At 46.0% G+C, this 20,242-nt stretch overlaps 1 protein-coding gene across 2 annotated transcripts in view; it reads right to left on the bottom strand.

The window, feature by feature from the left end:
• Positions 1-20,040, bottom strand: part of RBPJ (recombination signal binding protein for immunoglobulin kappa J region) — a 415,590-nt gene extending 395,550 nt beyond the window's left edge. For both annotated transcript variants that reach the window (XM_030191260.1, XM_030191259.1), the window contains exon 1: positions 19,919-20,040. Coding sequence is in view for 1 of the 2 variants with exons in the window: in XM_030191259.1 (XP_030047119.1) it covers positions 19,919-19,938 (20 nt within the window). In the remaining variant the exon portion in view is untranslated. The remainder of the gene's footprint in view (positions 1-19,918) is intronic.
• Between the last annotated feature and the right edge of the window lie 202 nt (positions 20,041-20,242).

Below are 20,242 nucleotides of genomic sequence, written 5' to 3'. Positions count from 1 at the left end.
TGACCCAAATGCTAAATTTTCAGGCATGCAAAAATGTACACCCATGCCCTATTATAGTGTTCAGCATCTTTAATGCAAAATCTTTTTTACTTTTTAAGAAAATATCACATACATTCAAAATCCAAAGACAACAAATTTCAAAATAAACTGTTCTCCAACATCATATACATACTAAAACAGAGCGAACAGTAGTGTATACTACTGTGCTCCAAACAAGAATCCCCAACAACTACATTTATCTGTCCCTTATCTTCTCATCCCTATCTATCCCGTACATGTCAAGATCAGTCGAGCATTGGATTCATGGTGATGATGCTACAATAGCCTCCAGATTTGTATTGCAGCAGATAAAGTTCTACTCTTATACCCTCCAATCAGCCAACCAACTTGCTCAACTACCTTACTATTCCTACACAAACTACCCACCTTGCCTGCCTCTCTGTTCAGTATCTTAATATCTCATTGTTGTGAGGTATACTGGATACTAAGAATAAATGTTGCACACTAAATTTCTTTTGAATAGTTCAAAAAAGTGAAATGTACATCTAATTTTAGATCCCATAAGAATGATCAGATACAGATACAGCGCTGAATAAATGTAATCTCCTAAGAGCAGGGATCATCTCTTATCTCTATGTATACAGCAGTTCGTGTCTAGTATCACTAGAGAAATGGTAAATAGTATTAAAGGGTAAAATATCTTTAATAACATTAAACTTTAAAGCCTGTGTTTACAAAGGCACGCACTATAGGCGTGTTAGCGTTTTTAACGCGTGTCAAACGCTAACGTGCCTATAGGAATGCACTGGCGCGTTAGCATTTAACACGCTTTAACTTTAAAGGCACATTAAAAACGCTAACGTGCCTTAGTAAACATACCCCTAAACAACTGTATATGGACCTGTTTAAGGGCTAATAGATAAACCTTAAATAAAAAAAAAAGATAAAATACATCTCTCTTCAGAAGTTATTAAACAAACTCTGTTGAAAAGCAAATCTCTCTCCAATAAAAACACTAGCCCAGCAGGAACCTGTCAGGACTTGGATTAGCATATACTTAAGGGTAAAATTTACCAGAACCTCTTCTGTCCAATGTGTTCAGGGCAAGCAACTTCATTCACGCTCTTGAAGCTGCACTAGTCAAGTCTGCCTCAGCTGCTATGCAAAACAGAAAATTACATAATCCTACAAAATAAGAATTTTAAAAGATTTTCAATCTGTGGTGAAGCAACAGGTGAGCCCGGGCTCGTCCACTTTGGGCTCAGGTCCACCTAGCAGCAGTGCACCCTTGTCAGGGTCAGTGGGGAAGTGGGGAGGAAACTGGGCCCCCCTGGTCCAGCATCTCCCTCCCTCCCCAAGTCTATCTTAAGAGATTTCTTTCTTCATGGGGTCAATGGCAGTGGCAGCAATTCACTCACACTGCCTGCAGTCAACCCAGAATCCTTCCCTCTATCGTGTTACGCCTCCTCTGATTAAACTTCCTCTTTCCGTCCAGGTGGAATGAGGCAAAGGGAACGCTTCGGGATTAGCCGCAGGCAGTGTATGTGAATTCCTGTCAGCGACCCCATGAAGACAGAGGTCTGTTAAGGTAGACTGGTGGGGTGCAGGGGAGAGAGAGAAAAAAAACTGTTGTATCTGGGGCACAAGGGAGCAAGAGAGATATGGTGAACAATGGAAGAGAGAAGGACAGATGTTGAACATGGGGTTGCGAGAGGAGGCAGAGATGTTGCACAGGAGGGGGAAAAGAACAAGAAAGATGTTGGACCCAAGGACAGAAAGGAGCAAGGGAAGAAAGCAGGAAATATGCTGGACCATTGGGGAGAGGGAAAGGACAGCAGGAAAGAGGGAGGGAGAGATGCTGGAACATGTGGGGGGGGGGGGAAGAAAAATGCGGGACCATAGGGCGGAGGGGGAGAAAGAAAGAGAGAAGAAAAATGCTGTGGGATGGAATGGAAGGGGCAGGGAGGTATTAGACTATGAGGGTGGGGAGGAGAAAGAGGGAGCAGATGTTGGGAATGGTGTAACCCTGAGGGAGAGCCTAGGAAGGGGTAGCAAAGAGATGAAAAAAAAGGAAAACAGCAACTTTAAAAGGCAGAAATGTGGTAATGGGGAGCAGATGAAAAATGGAAGAGAACAGGAGACTGGGGAAGTAGCAAGATGTGGAATTTGCCATTGTTGATGCAGTAGATCAGGATCTACTCCTAGAGAAATTGAGAGATATTGGGCTTTCTGGATCAGTGTTTAACTGGTTTTCAGTTATTGTGTCCATAAGAATAAAGAAACTTCTCAAATTTGGGTTCCAGTTTGTAGGGTGCCTCAGGGCTCCCCACTTTCACCTCTTCTTTTCAATCTGTTTATGTCATCTCTTGGAACTATTAGGTTGGAGAAAGATGCATTATTACCTTCTTACACGGACGATATCTTTATATTAACCCTAGCAGGTGATGATTCGTCTGAAACTGCTATAAGATTATTGTGTTGTGTGGATCATATTCAAAATTGGGCTATTAATAAAATGCTAAAATTAAATGCAAATAAAACCAAATCATTATGGTTTCATAATCCCAGTGTCATGGTTCCTGACCCGATAGTCTTATTTGTCTTGTCCTGTGGAGACCAAATCCAGAGTACTGGGTTTCATTCTGGATTCATCTTTAACTTTGGAACCACTGATTAGTCATCTATGGCAAAAAGCGTTTTTTAAACTCAGGCAGTTAAGACTGATCAGATCATATTTTCACAAGTCAACTTTCACTTTGCTTGTTCAAGCAGTTGTTCTATCTCATACTGACTATTGTAATGTTTTATATTTAGGATTATCATCTAGGTTGATGTCTAAATTACAACTGATTTAGAATATGTCTGCTCATTTAATCTTCAGGTTAAAAAAGTCTGACTGATCTCTCCTTGCTTGTGTTCACTTCACTGGCTTCCAATTCATAAATATTATTTAAAGCTGCCTGCTTGTTATTCCAAGTAATTTATGGCCTTACATCAGAGTTATTAATAAATATGTTAAAAAACTTTCTATTTGTCTACTCAATATGGTTACAACGATTATTGGTATTTTGTTCTCCAAGTATGAAAAGTGTCTATTTTTTAACATTTTTAATTAATTACTCACTAGTATTATTCCATTTTGGAATATTTTACCTGTTCCAGTGCGTCTTGAATCCTCTTACATTGTATTTAGGAGGAAATTGAAAACTTTTCTATCTGATGATTGTAAAGAAACAGTGTGTTTTAAGCCTGCAAATTGCATTGGATATTTTCCTGTCTTAAATATGTCCGAAGTGTGTTTCTCCTGTTTGGACAGCAGATGTTGTATGTTTATGCTTAAAGATGTTACAGAGGACTGACTTCTCTTTCTTTTATTTGGCACACAGATAATAGGAAGTGCCTATGAAACCGTGGTACTCAAAGAAATAGCAGCATTAGAAAAAAAAAGGTAAGAAAAGAGCATTTTATAATCTGACTAAAGAAGAAAATGCCGCAATTAAAAATCTACAAAAAGATCAAAGTATTGTTATTAAACCAGCAGACAAAGGTGGGGCCATAGTTATTATGAATAGGGAAGACTATATTCGCGAGGTACATAGACAATTAAATGACACCACCTTTTATAAAGTATTAACAAAAAATCCGACAGAGTATTCAGAAAGAAATTTCTACATTAGTTGAAATAGGCAGAGCAGCGCAAAATCTAACAGAAAAGGAAGCTAAATTCCTAACAGTAAAAGAACCTGTGATACCGACAATATATATTCTACCAAAAATACACAAGTCCCTGTCCAAACCTCCAGGCAGACCTATCGTGTCTGCTTGTGGCTCACTATTAGAACCTTTGTCTATTTTTACTGACAAATTCCTACGTCCTTTGGTACATAAGATTCCATCATACATACGAGACTCAGCAGATATGATTAATACACTCGAAACAATTCTACCAAGTAAAGACATGCTTTTAGTGACTCTCGATGTAGAGAGTCTCTATACTAAAAACTTTCTTGGACCCTGATCTTCCCAGGTACTGTTTAGACAGTATATAGATGTTTAGTTAGCTTTCTAATTGATCCATTTTTCAGTTACTTGTTACTGTTTGCTATTTGCACATTTTTGTTCCACTGTTCAATATTTTCATGAGAATAAACACAATTGTTTGTTTGTTCTGCCTGTCTGGACTGATAAAGAATCCTGGTGTTTTGTGTGTTGGGTCTGTGAGTGCTTTCTGGGAACTGTGGGAGCACTGGGAGTGTGGTCCCAGCAACCTAGAAATCAATGGCTATAATTTGAGAGCAGGAGACTCAACCAGAGGCGGTTGTGACCCAGTCAGTGAGAGGAGAGTGCTAGTGTATAGCATGAGCGGCAGGTGCTGGGGACAGACCCTCTAAGTGGCCGCAGGATAACCCCAAGCGGGAGGCTAGGCGTTTTGTCACAATGATTGAGATTTTATTGTTGCAATTATTATTCTTGTATATTTTATACTGCATTCAGTTGATTTCTAAGCCTTAGTGAACTCTTTTTAGGGGATACAGAGGTATAAAAACATTACCCTGATATTGATATTGAATTTGAGAACTATGGGGTGAAAGAAAGAGATGGAAAATCAATAGGTGAAAAATAAAAAGAATTAGAAGGGTGAGAAAGGAGGGTGAAATTTGAGTGGACAGAGGCAGAAAAGAGCTACAAGTGAAGGGTCAATATGTCAAAGATAAGTGCAGTGAGGGAATGGAACAAGACAGCAAAAAGGAGGAAACGAAGAACTAGCAGAAGAAACCAGAAGCAACATGATATAGAAAAATAAAATGTCCAGACAACAGAAGCAGAAAAAGTGAAGATAATTACATGTAGCAGGTATTCTATGAGGTCAGCAGACGTGGATGATGTAATGAACACTGCCCGATATGGAACTTAAACAAACTAGTATAGCTTTAAAAATACACGCAGCATCCCCACGGTGCATGAATGGGTGCCTCTCCTCCCACTGGAAGAGCAAAGCACTCTCTGTACAATAACATAGCATGAAAAACAACTCCAAAGAGAGGTGGGAGGGTATGTGAGAATTAATGGTCTGCTTTCCTTGGAGAATACCTGCTACAGGTAAGTATCTTCACTTACTCTGAGGACAAAGGCCATATTCTCACATGTGGGAATCCCAAGCTACCAAGCTCACCGAAAACCACCATAGGCAACTGGACCTCGAAATGAAGAGGGCAAAACAGTAATTACCCTGAAACCACATACAACTGTGTGAGTGCAGACTGGGACAAAACAAAATTGGCCAAGGGGAGTGGAGTTGGATTCTAGACCCCAAACATATTCTGCAGAACTGTCTACCCAAACCAACTATCGCATTGGGTATACTGTTCAAGAAAGTGGTGGGATTTGAATGTGTGGATTGAAGATCATATGCCTTGCAAATTCCTTCAATAGAGGAAGACCTCAACTGGGCTACTGACACAGCCATGGCTCTGACTTAACACAACCCTCAAAAGGGGGGGGGGGAGTGAGAATGGCAGAGAGTAGGGGGAGGGTGGAGGCTGAGAGAAAGTTTTGTGAACAGCCAGTCTGGGCTCAGGCCCACCTAAATGAATGAGCACAGGCCTCATTGAAGGGCCCACTAAAACTGTTAACTCCTCTCTTATAGAAGGGCAGCTGCTAACAACACTAAAAAGAGCTGTGGTAAAATCCATTTATCTTGTTGAGATTGTACATTAAAACAATATTAGAAGAAAACAATCATCTCTGTTTTACTATTTTGCAAGTGATCCTTGTAAAATGAAAAAAAATTATAAATAAATGATTAAAGAAGAGCTGTGGTGCGCCCCCTACTGAAAAAGAGCTCACTGGACCAGGACAAGCTCAAAAACTACCAACCAGTCTCTAACATTCCTTTCCTGGCAAAGCTTATAGAATGGACAGTCCACAGTAAACTCGACTGGCTAATTGAAAGTAATTGGCTAGACCCATGTCAATCTGACATCAGACCTGGGTACAGAACAGAGACAGTTCTTGTGTCCCTTTCTTGATGATCTGCACAGAAACTGTGATTGGGGATCTGCCTCGATACTATCAATTTCTCGGCAGCCTTCGACACTGTGGATCATATCATGCTTATAAGACTGGCAGAAACAGGTTATCAGTGGCACAGTACTTACTTGGTTCAAATCCTTATCAGTCAGATAGACAACAATCCGTTCTGTTCAGCAATAGCACATCATCACCTTGAGCACTGGACTGTGGGATGCCACTGGGATCCATACTGTCTCCCATTTTATTTAATATCTACCTCAGCTGCTTCGGTGAATGGACACAAAATTCTATATCTATGTTAATGACATGCAACTACTCATACCCAATGAACAAGATCTACCCACAGCTCTGAATAAACTGGCTGCCTAACTGCAACTCAGGAATGGGAAAACAACAACAAACTTTGCCTGAATCTAAATAAAACACAGATCTTTGGGTACCAAACACAAATGGACAAATACTCAATTTCAAAATACCTTTAGGGAAATATGAACTCCCCCTAAAATCACAGGTGAGGAATCTTGGGATACTGCTAGACTCACCACTCCCACTGTTATTCGACAAATTCAAACAACCTTCAAAAACCGTCTCTATTACCTACGGCAGCTACGAAATCTCTCTCCATATATTGAAAAGACGAGTCTGACCACAGTGGTCCATGCCATGATAATATCACTGACTAGACTACTGTAATGTCTTGAACACTGACCAAACCAAAAAGTTTGTATCAGCTCCAACTAATTCAGAATGCTGCAGCACAACTAATAGAAGGCTGAAAGTGGCGTGACCACATCACAACCTTCCTGCAAAAGCTACACTGGCTACCAGTATCTTACAGGGCTAAATTTAAAACTCTATGTTTGATTTTCAAGGTCCTCGGACAAAATGGGCCAGAGTACTTAAAGAATAAGTTAGCCCTTCAAACACCTTTAAGACCTCTAAGGTCCTCTCAAGGATCATCACCATCTGTACCTTCATCAAAAGAAATTGTATGATGTGACACCTGCCAGCGAGCCTTCTGAGGAGTAGCCCCCACACTCTGAAATTTACTCCTAGAGGGGCTATGTATAACTCGAGACTACCTCTACTTCAGGAAGCAGGTGAAAGCCTTGCTCTTCTACCAAGCCTTTAATACATAGGGTGACTGACTATACACTCATTTTGCACCTGGACTAGCTTGCTACACACACTGTAACTTAGATCAGTTCCTTATCTCTTGCTTGACTATAAAATGTACTTGCCTTGTCTTTAACAAACCATCAAATTATCCCAACTGACTCTGTACTACGCATCTTGTTCCCATCATATATCTGTATTTGGTACCTTAGCATAAGGTAAAATTATGTATAATCATACCTGATAATTTTCTTTCCATTAATCATAGCTGATCAATCCATAGACTGGTGGGTTGTGTCCATCTACCAGCAGGTGGAGATAGAGAGCAAACTTTTGCCTCCCTATATGTGGTCATGTGCTGCCGGAAACTCCTCAGTATGTCGATATCAAAGCTCCATCCGCAGGACTCAGCACTTAGAGAATTACACCCACGAAGGGACACTCTGCCCAGCTCACCACCGCCGAAACGGGGGAGGGGAATTAACCCAGCTCATCCCCACACAAGTGGGGGAGGGGAATCCGTCCAGCTCATCCCCGCGGAGCGGGGGAGGGACACCACACCCGCCGATGCGGGGGGATCTGGCTTATCCTGCAACCGCAACCGCGGGAGGAGCTGACTGACCCTAACACCGCCGAAGCGGGAGGGGTACAAAGCTGCCCTACAGCCGCACGAAGCGGGAGGGAGTGCCGGCAGAATTTATGTCTCAATCCAGCCCCGTAAAACGGAGGGGAGAGGAATGCAGCAGCTCACTGTAACACAAACTCGTCTCAACTCTTGAAGAATCCAAGTGAAAGAAGAACTTGAACACGAAGTCCTCCTGAAGTAACTGAAGGCTAAACTTGAACCTAAAATTCAACCAGAATATAAACAGTACAGATATCTGGGAGGGGCTATGGATTGATCAGCTATGATTAATGGAAAGAAAATTATCAGGTATGATTATACATAATTTTACCTTCCATATCATCAAGCTGATCAATCCATAGACTGGTGGGATGTACCGAAGCAGTACTCACCCAGGGCGGGACATAGAAATCCCTGACCTCAACACTGAAGCTCCAAACCGGGCCTCCGCCCGTGCAGCCACAGTCAAACGGTAATGCTTGGAGAATGTATGAGCCGAAGCCCACGTTGCCGCCTTGCATATCTCTACCAAGGAGACGGATCCGGCCTCTGCCATCGAGGCCGTCTGAGCTCTCGTGGAGTGAGCCTTCAGCTGGATAGGTGGCACCTTCCCCGCGGCCACATAAGCCGCTGCAATGGCTTCCTTGACCCATCTTGCCACTGTAGGCTTAGCAGCCTACAGACCCTTACGAGGACCTGCAAACAGGACAAACAGATGATCCGATTTCCGGAAATCATTGGTCACTTCCAAGTATCTGATGATGACTCGTCTCACATCCAGATATTCAAGAGCGGAGTACTCCTCTGGGTAGTCCTCCCTACGAAAGGAAGGGAGACAGAGCTGCTGATTCACATGGAAGCGAGAACCAATCTTGGGCAGGAAGGCAGGCACTGTGCGAATAGTCACTCCTGCCTCAGTGAACTGCAGAAAAGGCTCTCGACATGAGAGCGCCTGGAGCTCGGAAACTCTTCTGGCTGAAGTGATAGCCACCAAAAAGACTGCTTTCAACGTCAGGTCTTTCAGAGATGCCCTCGACAAGGGTTCCAAAGGCGGCTTCTGCAATGCTCTTAGCACCAGGTTGAGATTCCACGCAGGCACCACTGAGTGCAGAGGAGGGCGCAGGTGATTAACTCCCTTGAGAAAGCGCACCACATCTGGCTGCGAAGCCAGGGAAGCACCCTTCAGGCGGCCCCTGAAGCAAGCCAGAGCCGCTACCTGGACTTTAAGGGAACTGAGCGACAGGCCTTTCTCCAGACCTTCTTGCAGGAACGCCAACACTGAAGAAATTGGAGCAGTGAAGGGAGAAAGTGAGCCTGCTTCACACCATGCTGCAAAGATACGCCAAACCCTGGCGTAAGCAGTAGAAGTAGAGCGCTTCCTCGCTCTCAGCATAGTGGCGATGACCTTGTCTGAGAAGCCCTTCTTCCTCAGACGCTGCCGCTCAATAGCCAGGCCGTAAGACCAAAGGGAGAGGGATCCTCCATCACCACGGGACCCTGATGTAACAGGCCCTGCTCCACTGACAGCCGCAGAGGATCGTCGACTGAGAGCCTGAACAAGTCCGCATACCAGGGACGTCTGGGCCAATCCGGACCCACCAGGATTACCCTGCCGGGATGCTTTGCCACCCGGTCTAGCACCCTGCCCAACATGGGCCAGGGCGGGAACACATAGAGGAGCTCTTGTGTCGGCCACTGTTGGAGAAGAGCATCTACTCCCAGGGATCGAGGGTCCCGTCCTCTGCTGAAAAAGCGCGGCACTTGGCCATTGGCCGATGACGCCATCAGATCTAGGCTCGGCTGGCCCCAGCGCTTCGTGATGTCCAAGAACGCCTGAGCAGATAGTTGCCACTCTCCGGGCTCCAAGGTATGGCGACTGAGAAAGTCCGCCTTGACATTCATGACTCCGGCAATGTGGGCCGCTGAAAGCTGCTCCAGGTTCGCTTCCGCCCACTGGCAAAGACTCATAGCCTCCTTGGCTAGAGGGGCGCTCTGGTACCTCCCTGGCGGTTGATATAGGCCACAGCCGTGGCATTGTCCGACAGGACCCGTACAGGCTTCAACACGAGTACCGGGATGAACTCCAATAACACCAAGCGAATGGCTCTGAGTTCCAGGAGGTTGATAGACCACTTGCCTCTGCAGGAGACTAGAGCCCCTGCGCTGTCCTTCCCAAGCAGTGGGCTCCCCAGCCCATCAAAGAGGCATCTGTCGTGACGACAATCCACTCCGGGGTCACCAGAGGCAATCCTGCAGACAACTTGTCTGTCTGCGTCCACCAGCTCAGCGCCTTGCGCACTGCTGGGTCCACGGGAAGGTGCACAGCATAATCCTCCGACATCGGAGTCCAGCGCAGCAGCAGAGATAGCTGTAGTGGTCTCATATGAGCCCTGGCCCAGGGCACTACTTCCATCGTGGCCGTCATAGAGCCCAACAGCTGCACGTAGTCCCAAGCCCGAATAGGAGAGGCTACTAGGAACTAGTCCACCTGAGCCTGAAGCTTGACAATCCGATTGTCTGGCAGGAACACTCTGCCCACTTGGGTGTCGAATCGAACTCCCAGATACACCAGGGACTGAGTCGGGCGCAGCTGGCTCTTCTTCCAGTTGATGATCCATCCCAGGGAGCTCAAAAGAGCAACTACCCGGTCCATAGCTTTGCCGCACTCTGCAGAAGAGGGGGCTCGGATCAACCAGTCGTCCAGATAAGGATGGACTTGTACTCCTTCCTTTAGCAGGAAGGCCGCTATGACCTCCATTACTTTGGAAAAGGTCCGCGGAGCAGTAGCCAACCCGAAAGGGAGGGCTCTGAACTGGAAGTGTCGTCTCAGGACTGTAAAACGCAGAAAGCGTTGGAGAGGAGGCCAGATGGGAATATGCAGGTACGCTTCCTTGATGTCCAAGGAAGCCAAGAACTCTCCTGCCTTCACTGCCGCTATAACAGAGCGGAGAGTCTCCATGCGAAAGTGCCTCACTTTCCAGGCCCGATTGACCCCTTTGAGGCCGAGGATAGGCCGGACAGAACCTCCTTTCTTTGGAACCACAAAGTAAATGGAGTAACGTCCCTTGCCAATCTGATTTTTTGGCACCGGAACGACCGCACCCAGGCGGATCAGGTTGTCCAAGGTCTGCTGCACTACCACAGCTTGACCGGAGACTTGCAGGGAGAGAGTACAAACCCGTCTCTTAAGGGTTGGCAGAACTCTAGCTTGTAGCCGTCTCTGATGACTTCCAGCACCCACGCGTCTGAAGTTATAGTGGTCCACTCGCCCAGAAACGAGGACAGCCGTCCGCCAATCTGCACTGGGGCGTGGACCAAGGCCCCGTCATTGGGTACGAGACCCTGGGGGAGGACCGGAGGGAGCACCTCCGGGACGGCGGTCTCTGCGAAAGGAATGCTGCTTGGGGGAGAAATTCCTCTTGAAGGAAGAGGGGGCAGAGGAACCCGACTTGCCCGGGCGGTACCGATGGGCTTCCTGCAACCGTCCTCTGGAGGTATCGGGACGAGTACTAACCCGAGCCCTGACCTCTGGTAATTTCTTGCCCTTAGACGTGCCGAGATCGGTCACGATTTTGTCCAGCTCGACCCCAAAGAGCAGCTTGCCTTTAAAAGGCAATCTAGCCAGGCGGGATTTAGAGGCGTGGTCAGCAGACCAATGTTTCAGCCAAAGCCACCGCCGCGCAGAGACTGTCTGAGCCATGCCTTTAGCTGAGGCTCTCCAGACATCATACAGCAAGTCTGCCAAATAGGCTAAGCCCGATTCCAGGGCCGGCCAATCAGCCCTCAAGGAATGATCCGAGGGGGAAGCCCGCTGCACCATAGTCCGGCACGCCCTGGCCACATAGGAGCCGCAAACTGAGGCCTGCAAACTTAAGGCAGCTGCCTCAAAGGACGACCTTAAGGTCGCCTCCAATCTTCTGTCTTGGGCGTCCTTTAGGGCCGTGCCACCTTCCACCGGCAACGCCGTTTTCTTAGTCACCGCAGTGATTAAAGAATCCACGGTAGGCCACAGATAGGCCTCACGTTCACTCACAGCCAAAGGATAGAGGCGGGACATAGCCCTAGCCACTTTAAGGCTCGTTTCCGGGACATCCCATTGAGCCGCAATTAAGGTGTGCATGGCATCATGCACGTGGAAGGTTCTAGGCGGGCGCTTCGTCCCCAGCATAATGGCAGAGCCAACAGGGGCTGAGGGAGAGACGTCCTCCGGAGAGGAAATCTTCAAAGTGTCCATGGCCTGTAACAACAGGTCGGGCAAATCCTCTGGGCTAAAAAGCCGCGCTGCAGAGGGGTCATCCGCTCCATCCGAGCGGGGATCTATCTCCTCCAAGGAATCCGCAAAGGATCGTTGGGAGACCTCAGACACGCTGCCCTCATCTACATCGGAGGAGACAAAAGTCCTCCAAGGCCTGGAAATCAACCCGAGGGCGTTTACCTCTGGGAACCTCAACCTCTTTATCCGAAGAGGGAGCAGGGGCAGCGTTTTGCATGAGGAAAGCCTGATGCAGCAGCAAAACAAACTCGGGGGAGAAACCCCCCAGACTGTGCACTTCCGCAGCCTGGGCAACAGCCCTAGACGCACTCTCAACCGGCGCTCGCAATAGAGGGGGAGAGACATGCTGCGCATCCAAAATGGCGTCCGGCGCGAAACTCCGTGAAGGAGCCGCGCGGGAAGAACGGCGCTTAACTTTAGCCGCTTTTGTGCCGTCGCCCAAATTAAGGGCGTTCATGGCATTAATGTCTCCAACCTCAAGGGCGGCCCCGAAGAAGCCGTCCGAGCCGCGTGGCCGGCCAAGATGGCGGAGGCGAGGAGCGGGGGATGGGCGTTTATGGCGGGAAAAAACCGCCACGCCGGAGGAACGACCGGGACATTCATCGGTCACTAAACTATCACCCATCAAGGGCGAATCAGGTTGTAAAACCCCCGCATCCCCTCTAGAAGCGCTCCAGCGATCCGGGGAGCGACCCTTTGCGCCCTCGCCCTCCGACGCCATTGCCACGAGGAGAAGAATCGGGGAACCCCCTGCCCGTTTTAAAAAGGTAAAATTACCTGCTTGCCGCTCCGAGCTGTAACGAACTGGTGTCCCAGTGAGTAGCTGCAATGAACGTTTAAAGAAACGTCGAATTAAACGCCTTTAAAGACGTTTAAAAATTTTTTTTTTTTTTTTTAAACGGAGCCAGCGGGAGGGGGGAGAAAAGGAGGGACCTGGCACCACCAGGTTTGCACTTGCTCAAAAGAGCCCTCAACCCCAGGCCTCAACAAAACCTAAGGATTAGGCTTGGAGGCCTAGCCAGAGCTGCTGCTGTGTGTGACCACCACCTGCTGAGATAGAGAACATACTGAGGAGTTTCCGGCAGCACATGACCACATATAGGGAGGCAAAAGTTTGCTCTCTATCTCCACCTGCTGGTAGATGGACACAACCCACCAGTCTATGGATTGATCAGCTTGATGATATGGAATATCTATGTTAGTTGAATGTTCTAATGCAGTGATGGCGAACCTTTCAGAGACCGAGTGCCCAAACAGCAACCCAAAATCTAATTATTTATCGCAAAGTGCCATTCCCCCTCGTCCCCCTCCACCTCCCCCCCCCCCCCGAGTTCCAGGGTCCCCCTCCATCCCAGTTCAACAGGATCCACCCTCCCTCTGAGTTCCACAGGGTCCCCCTCCCTCCCAGTTCCAGGGCCAGTATCCCCCCTCCCCTCTCCATCCCAGTTCCAATGGCGTCAAAGACAAAAGCTTTTCCTGAGCAGCCTGCCCTCCCTCCGTCTGGGTACCAGGGCCCCCCTACGAAATTTAAAAGTCATACCTGGTCGGGGTTAAGGCGGCTTCGGCGGCAGCAGCAGCAGCAGCAGTGAAAAGCGTGCTGACTCGGCGCACCTTCAGCCTTCCCTTCTGTCTCTCAAGCTCTGTGGTCCCGCCCTTACAGAAACAGGAAATGAGGGCGGGACCAGAGCTTGAGAGACAGAAGGGAAGGCTGAAGGCGAACCGAGTCAGCACGCTTTTCACTACTGCTGCTGCTGCTGCCGCCGCCGCCTAAACCCCGACCAGGTATGACTTTTAAATTTCGGAGGTGGGCCCTGGTGCTCAGAGGGCGGGGCGGGGGGGGGGGCTGGAACTGGCTGAGGTGACGGCGCGCGTGCCCTCTCTGGCACGTGCGCCATAGGTTCGCCATCACTGTTCTAATGCATGTTTATTAGGTGTATCATTAGCATTATGCTAACATTGTATTATATCTCTGGTATCTGAATTCCAGTACTGTTAAATGTGTGCATTTTTATACTGTTTCACAGTAGTTCTATTATTAGGTTTCAATTTACCTTATTGTATTTACGTTTATTCTTGGTTATTTTACTATTGTTATGCTGCTAACAAAATTATAAGTTTTATGTTAAAATGTACCTAATGTACACTGCCTTGGGTGAATCTCTTCATAAAGGTGGTTAATAAATCCCAATTAAAAAAAATAAAATTGGCTGTCTAGCTACATCACTGTTTCCAATGTGATTTTTCCACAAGAAACTGGATTGCCTTTACACATATAAGTGCCATATTATTCATCTGGACCAGATCCCTTAATAAAACCATTCTTTAGCTTGTAAAAATAACCTACAAATAAAACATGCTCTACCCGAAAACATCAATTTTATTTATTGTCAACTGCAGCAGCAATACTCCGATTAACCGCTTAGCATACAGACAAATACATCACAGAATTTTGATACACATATAGGCATATTTTCAAAGCACTTAGCCTTCCAAAGTTCCATAGAAACCTATGGAACTTTGGAAGGCCAAGTGCTTTGAAAATATGCCTCATAGTTATACTTAAATACATGGCTTAAAAATCAGTTATGCTTTGAATAAATCCATTTGAAATCTTAATCACTGCTCAGGTGGTTCAATAATTAACAAAATTTGAGCACCCCAAAGTAATAGGTACTGTAGGCAAATGTGTAAAGCATACGTTTGTGATGTAATTATTCATGATGGGCCAAATATAATAAGCTATGTTATCTTTAGCACAGAAGTTTACTTTTGATTTTATGGCATTACCTTTACTTCTAATGCAGCAAAGGATTTTGAAGTAAAACTACTGCATACAAAATGCATGCCAATGGACAAATTTTAATTACTCCTGATGTAAAATAATGTACTAAATTTGGATGCAATTATTTTTCCTTCTTTTGCAGCACCAAGTCTTTACTCCACTTCATGACCGGAGTAAATATGCAGCAGAGAAGCAAAGGACCATCTGAGGTGAAGTGTGGCACGTCAACTCAAGATGATCTCCCTGGTGGCACATGTGGGCCCAAGTCCTCCCGCCCTTAACTCCCAAATGTCACAAAATCAATCCAGATAGCACAAGTGGGTCTTGGAGGTGGCTAATGTAACACCGATTTTTTAAAAAGGTTATAGAAGAGATCCGGGAAATTATAGACCAGTGAGCCTGACGTCGGTATTGGGCAAAATGGTAGAGACTATTATAAAGAACAAAATTACAGATCATATTCAAAAGCATGGATTAATGAGACAAAGCCAACATGGATTTAATGAAAGAAAATCTTGCTTCATCAATCTATTACATTTCTTTGAAGGGGTGAACAAACTCATGGATAAAGGTGAGCCAGTCGATACTGTGTATCTGGATTTTCAAAAGGCATGTGACAAAGTACCTCATAAAAGACTCCAGAATACATTGGAGAGTCATGGGATAGCAGGTAGTGTTTTATTGTGGATTAAAAACTGGTTAAAAGATAGAAAACAGAGAGGAGGGTTAAATGGTCAGTATTCTCAATGGAGAAGGGTAGATAGTGGAGTTCCCCGGGGTTTGTGCTGGGACCGCTGTTTTTTTAAACATATTTATAAATGATCTAGAGATGGAAGTAACTAGTGAACTAATTAAATCTGCTAAGGATACAAAGTTATTCAAAGTGATTAAATGGCAAGAGGATTGTGAAAACAAAAGAGGACCTTACAAGACTGGCAGACTGGGCATCCAAATGGCAGATGTCATTTAATGTGAGCTAAGTACAAAGTGACGCATCTAGGAAAGAGGAACCCGAACTATAGCTACTTAATGCAAAGTTCCACATTAGGAGTCACCGACTAGGAAAGGGATCTAGTTGCCATCCTTGATGATACGTTAAAACCCTCTGCTCAGTGTGCAGCAGTGGCTAAGAAAGCAAATAGAATGTTAGGCATTATTAGAAAAGGAATGGGAAAACAAAAATGAGGAAGTTATAATGCCTTGTATTGCTCCATGGTGCAACCACACCTCAAATACTGTGTGCAATTCTGGTCACTGCATCTCAAAAAAGATACAGTGGAATTAGGAACGGTACAGAGAAGGGCAATGAAAATGATAAAAGGGATGGGACGACTTCCCTATGAGAAAAGGCTAAAGCGATAGGGCTCTTCAGCTTGGAGAAAAGACGGCTGAGAGGAGTGGAATGGGTAGTCATGAATCACTTGTTTACTCTTTCCAAAAATACTAGGACTAGGGGGCACACAATGAAGCTAAAAAGTAGTAAATTTAAAACGAATCAGAGAAAATATTTCTTCATTCAACCTCTAATTAAATTCTGGAATTCGTTGTCACAGAATGCAGTAAAAGCAGTTAGCTTAGCGAGTTTTAAAAAAGGTTTGGAAAATTTCCTAAAAGAAAAGTCCATAAAATGGATTTGGGGAAAATCCACTGCTTATTTCTATGATAAGCAGCACAAAATGTATTGTACTGTTTTGGAATCTTGCCAGGTACTTTGTAACCTGGATTGGCCACTGTTGGAAACAGAATGCTGGGCTTGACGGACCTTTGGTCTGTCCCAGTATGGCAATACTTAGGTACTTATGTTTATATTTGATCATTTTACTATTGCTATACTGTTAACAAAATTGTAAGTTTTATGTTAAACTGTACCTCTTGTACAACACCTTGGGTGAATTTCTTCATAAAGGTGGTTAATAAATCCTAATAAATAAATAAATAAATAAAGTTAATAGGGACAGACTTAAAGATCTCAATATGTGTACTTTGGAAGAAAGGCAGGAGAAGGGAGATATGATTGAGATGTTTAAATACTTCTGTGGTGTAAATGCATAGGAGGTGAGTCTCTTTCAATTGAAAGAAAGCTCTGGAATGAAGGGGCATAGGTTGTAGGCAAAAAGAGCCAGATTTAGAAGCAACCTAAGAAAATACTTCTTGGAAAGAGTGGTGAATTCATGGAACGGCCTTCCAGTGGAAGTGTTAAAGACAAACAGTAACTGAATTCAAGAAAGCTTGGGACAGATAGATGGAATCTCTCTAAGGGAGAGGAAGGGATAGTAGATGACATGGATGGGCAGACTAGATAGGCCTTATGGAGGGGCATAATTGAACGGCGCCGGCCATCTTCGGGGCTGACTCCGCAAAGAGGCGGTGGCCGGCCATCTTTTCTTTCGATAATACGGTTGGGGCCGGCTAAATCACAACGTTTAGGTCAAATGTTGAGATCGCCGGGTTTACAGATGGCCGGCTTCAAAAAAGTGGAAAAAAAATCTAAGTGCCTCAGCTTTTTCAGTAGTACCAGTGGGATTTGAACCGGCCACCTCTGGATTACAAGACCGGTGCTCTAACCACTTGGCCACAGCTCCACTTACTTGGATGTCCCTCCCTTTTGATTATGCCCCTTCAGGTCTCTCTCAGCCAATCACAGACAGGGGTCTCTCTCAGCCACTCACAGACAGCTAAATGCGCTGTGATTGGCTGAGAGAGACCTGAAGGGGGCATAATCAAAAGGGAGGGACATCCAAGTAAGTGGTGCTGTGGCCAAGTGGTTAGAGTACCGGTCTTGTAATCCATCCAGAGGTGGCTGGTTCAAATCCCACTGGTACTACTGAAAAAGCCGAGCAAAAATAGTTTTGATTTAGGACGTCCCTGACGAGCACTTGGATTTTTTTTTGGGTGGGAGGGGATTGGTTACCACTAGGGGATTAAGGGGAGGTCATCCTCGATTCCCTCGGATGGTCATTTGGGGCTCCTTTTTGAATTTTGGTCGTGAAAAAAACGGGACCAAGTAAAGCCGGCGAAATGCTCATCAAGCCTGGCTTTTTTCTCCATTATCGGGCGAAGCCTTCCATCTCATAAGCACACCCCGTCCCGCTTTCACTACCCTACTGACACGCCCCCTTGAAATTTTGCCGGCTCCACGACGGAAAGCAGTTGAAGCCAGCCAAAATCAGCTTTCGATTATACAGATTTGGCCGGTTTCAGGAGATCGCCGGCCATCTTCCAATTTGTGTTGGAAGATGGCCAGCGATCACTTTCAAAAATGAGCTGGATGGTCATCTGCCTTCATTTACTATTCACAAGAAGGTGAGGCCATGTCTTGGAGTGGGACCAACTCCCCCCAGGTTCAATCCTGCTTTTCAACATCAATCCCACTCCCAATTCCCCACCTACCCCTAGCCTACCCATGCAGACTCTTGTGCCAGGTCTACCAGGTGCTTTTTGCAGAAATTAGACCTAGGATGAGAAGTTGCTACCAAGGTCAAGCCTAAACTTTCTTGCTAGGCTGCAGAAGTAGAGGGGGAAAAAATGTTAAAACAAAATAATTGGATAAAAGGTGAAAAACAGAAAAGAAGCTATAATGATTTCTCAATGGAGTTTAAGAATTCTGGATGATGTCCAGGTTTTTAAAAAGAAATTTCCCCTCAGGGTGGGGTTGAGGGGAAGAGAAGGGTTCTAAAGAGGTTGTAGATGGCTTAGGGTTGGAGGGATCAAATATTTTGTACTGAGAACGAAACTTAGGACTGAGATGACAGTTGGCGTGGTTCACAATCAAGTGGGAGGGAGGAAACAGGATTCTAGTAAGTGAGGGTGGAGGTGAAGACCCAAGTTAAAGATCTCTTCCTCCTTCTGCCCACTTATGAACAGTTGTCATGCCAACCGGGATGCTAGCATTTTAAATAAAGGCTTGAGCAAAGTATAAGATAACTAAATACAGCGCCATTAATTCAGTACAACAATAGTTCTTCCTGATTTTAACATATGAATTATGAAATATGAGATTTTAAAAAACATAACAGTGCACATTTAGCATATAGGTCCCTTTATGCAAAGTATACTATCTCAGCTGATCTGTCACACTGATTTGCTAACTTGAAGTAATCAGAAATAATCCCCAGATCTTTCAGTCTTGCTTCTGGTTCTTCCCTCCCTAAATCCTACTTAGCCCTTCAATTACTATACCCTATGCATTTTTTTCTTTTACTATTAAAGCATAGTTGTGATAAAAGATGAAGTTGAAAACATTGTAAGAATGGTCAATGGCTTGCCATCTAGCTCCCATGGGGTAAAATCAATACAAGTGAACGAACTCTTACCAAAACATGTCTGGATTTAAACAAAATTATACGATGCCTACAACAAGGTTCAATGATGAGCACAGAGCTAGAAAGAAACCTCATAAGTGTAAACTCATCAGCTTTCTCGACATGCTTTTCCAAAAACTTGTACGCAATTTTTTTCTACACGCAACGACACTGATGTATACATATATCTAAAATCCACAGGCTGCTGCAAGCTGAGCAATGAAACTACAGACCAGGCGCTGCCACTTTCCGACTCATGTCAAAACAAAAGGTGCCTCACTCCTGCTCCGTATGAGGAAAGCCCACGACCGCTTCTAGAGCCGCAAGCAGAGCAGGAGACGAAAAGACAGCATAAGGAACTACCACCACTATCAAACTCACCCGATAACCCCACACCCCCTCTCGGGATTATCACCATAGAGGTGTCCCAGGCCCTCAGATCCCACGGTAACGGCAGCTGGGGGGGGAGACAGTCGATGCTCCAGCAACCGACCCTTTCAGACTTAGGAACCCCTTTCTTAGGCCACTCTCCATCGCTTTCCTCTCTGCAGCCCGAGCCCGTCCCTTCCCCGCCTCCGGGGAGAGAAGGGACGGCCGGGCAGACATGCACAGGGACAGCGACAAGAAGCAACAGTAGAGAGGAAGAAGAAAGGAAAAAAAACAACGGAGCCCTGGTCTCGGCTTCATACCGCCGATTTCCCACGTCTCCGCAGGAGCAAGCCCCACCAGCGGGAAGCAGCCGAGGAGGCGAAAAGCTCCACCACCATAACCCTCAATCTCACACTTACCCTGTCACAACAGGCGCCATCTTCCACAAACTCTCGCTCAAACTCCAAGCCTCGCGAGATCTTCCCCCACGGCCACCGCTCGTGCAGCTGCAGTTGGGGCCACCACCACCGTCGCCGGTCCTCCGCGGCGCTGGGGGGGGAGGAGGGAATGGGGGAGGGGCAGGGGAACTCCGTCACGCTCCCAGACACAACAGGCGTGGGAACTTTGCGAGCTCTCGCGACAGCTGAGTAAGGGACTCCGGCGAAGAGGACTAGAGTCTCGCGGGAGCTGGAAAGGGGCGGGTTTGGGAGGTGCGGACGCGGAGTAGTGAATGGTGCAGTAGA

The sequence above is a fragment of the Microcaecilia unicolor genome, chromosome 2 (assembly GCF_901765095.1).
Source record: "Microcaecilia unicolor chromosome 2, aMicUni1.1, whole genome shotgun sequence".
Lineage (NCBI taxonomy): Eukaryota > Metazoa > Chordata > Amphibia > Gymnophiona > Siphonopidae > Microcaecilia > Microcaecilia unicolor.
Note: the sequence above shows the minus strand (reverse complement) of the source record. Positions and strands in the feature narration are given on the sequence as shown.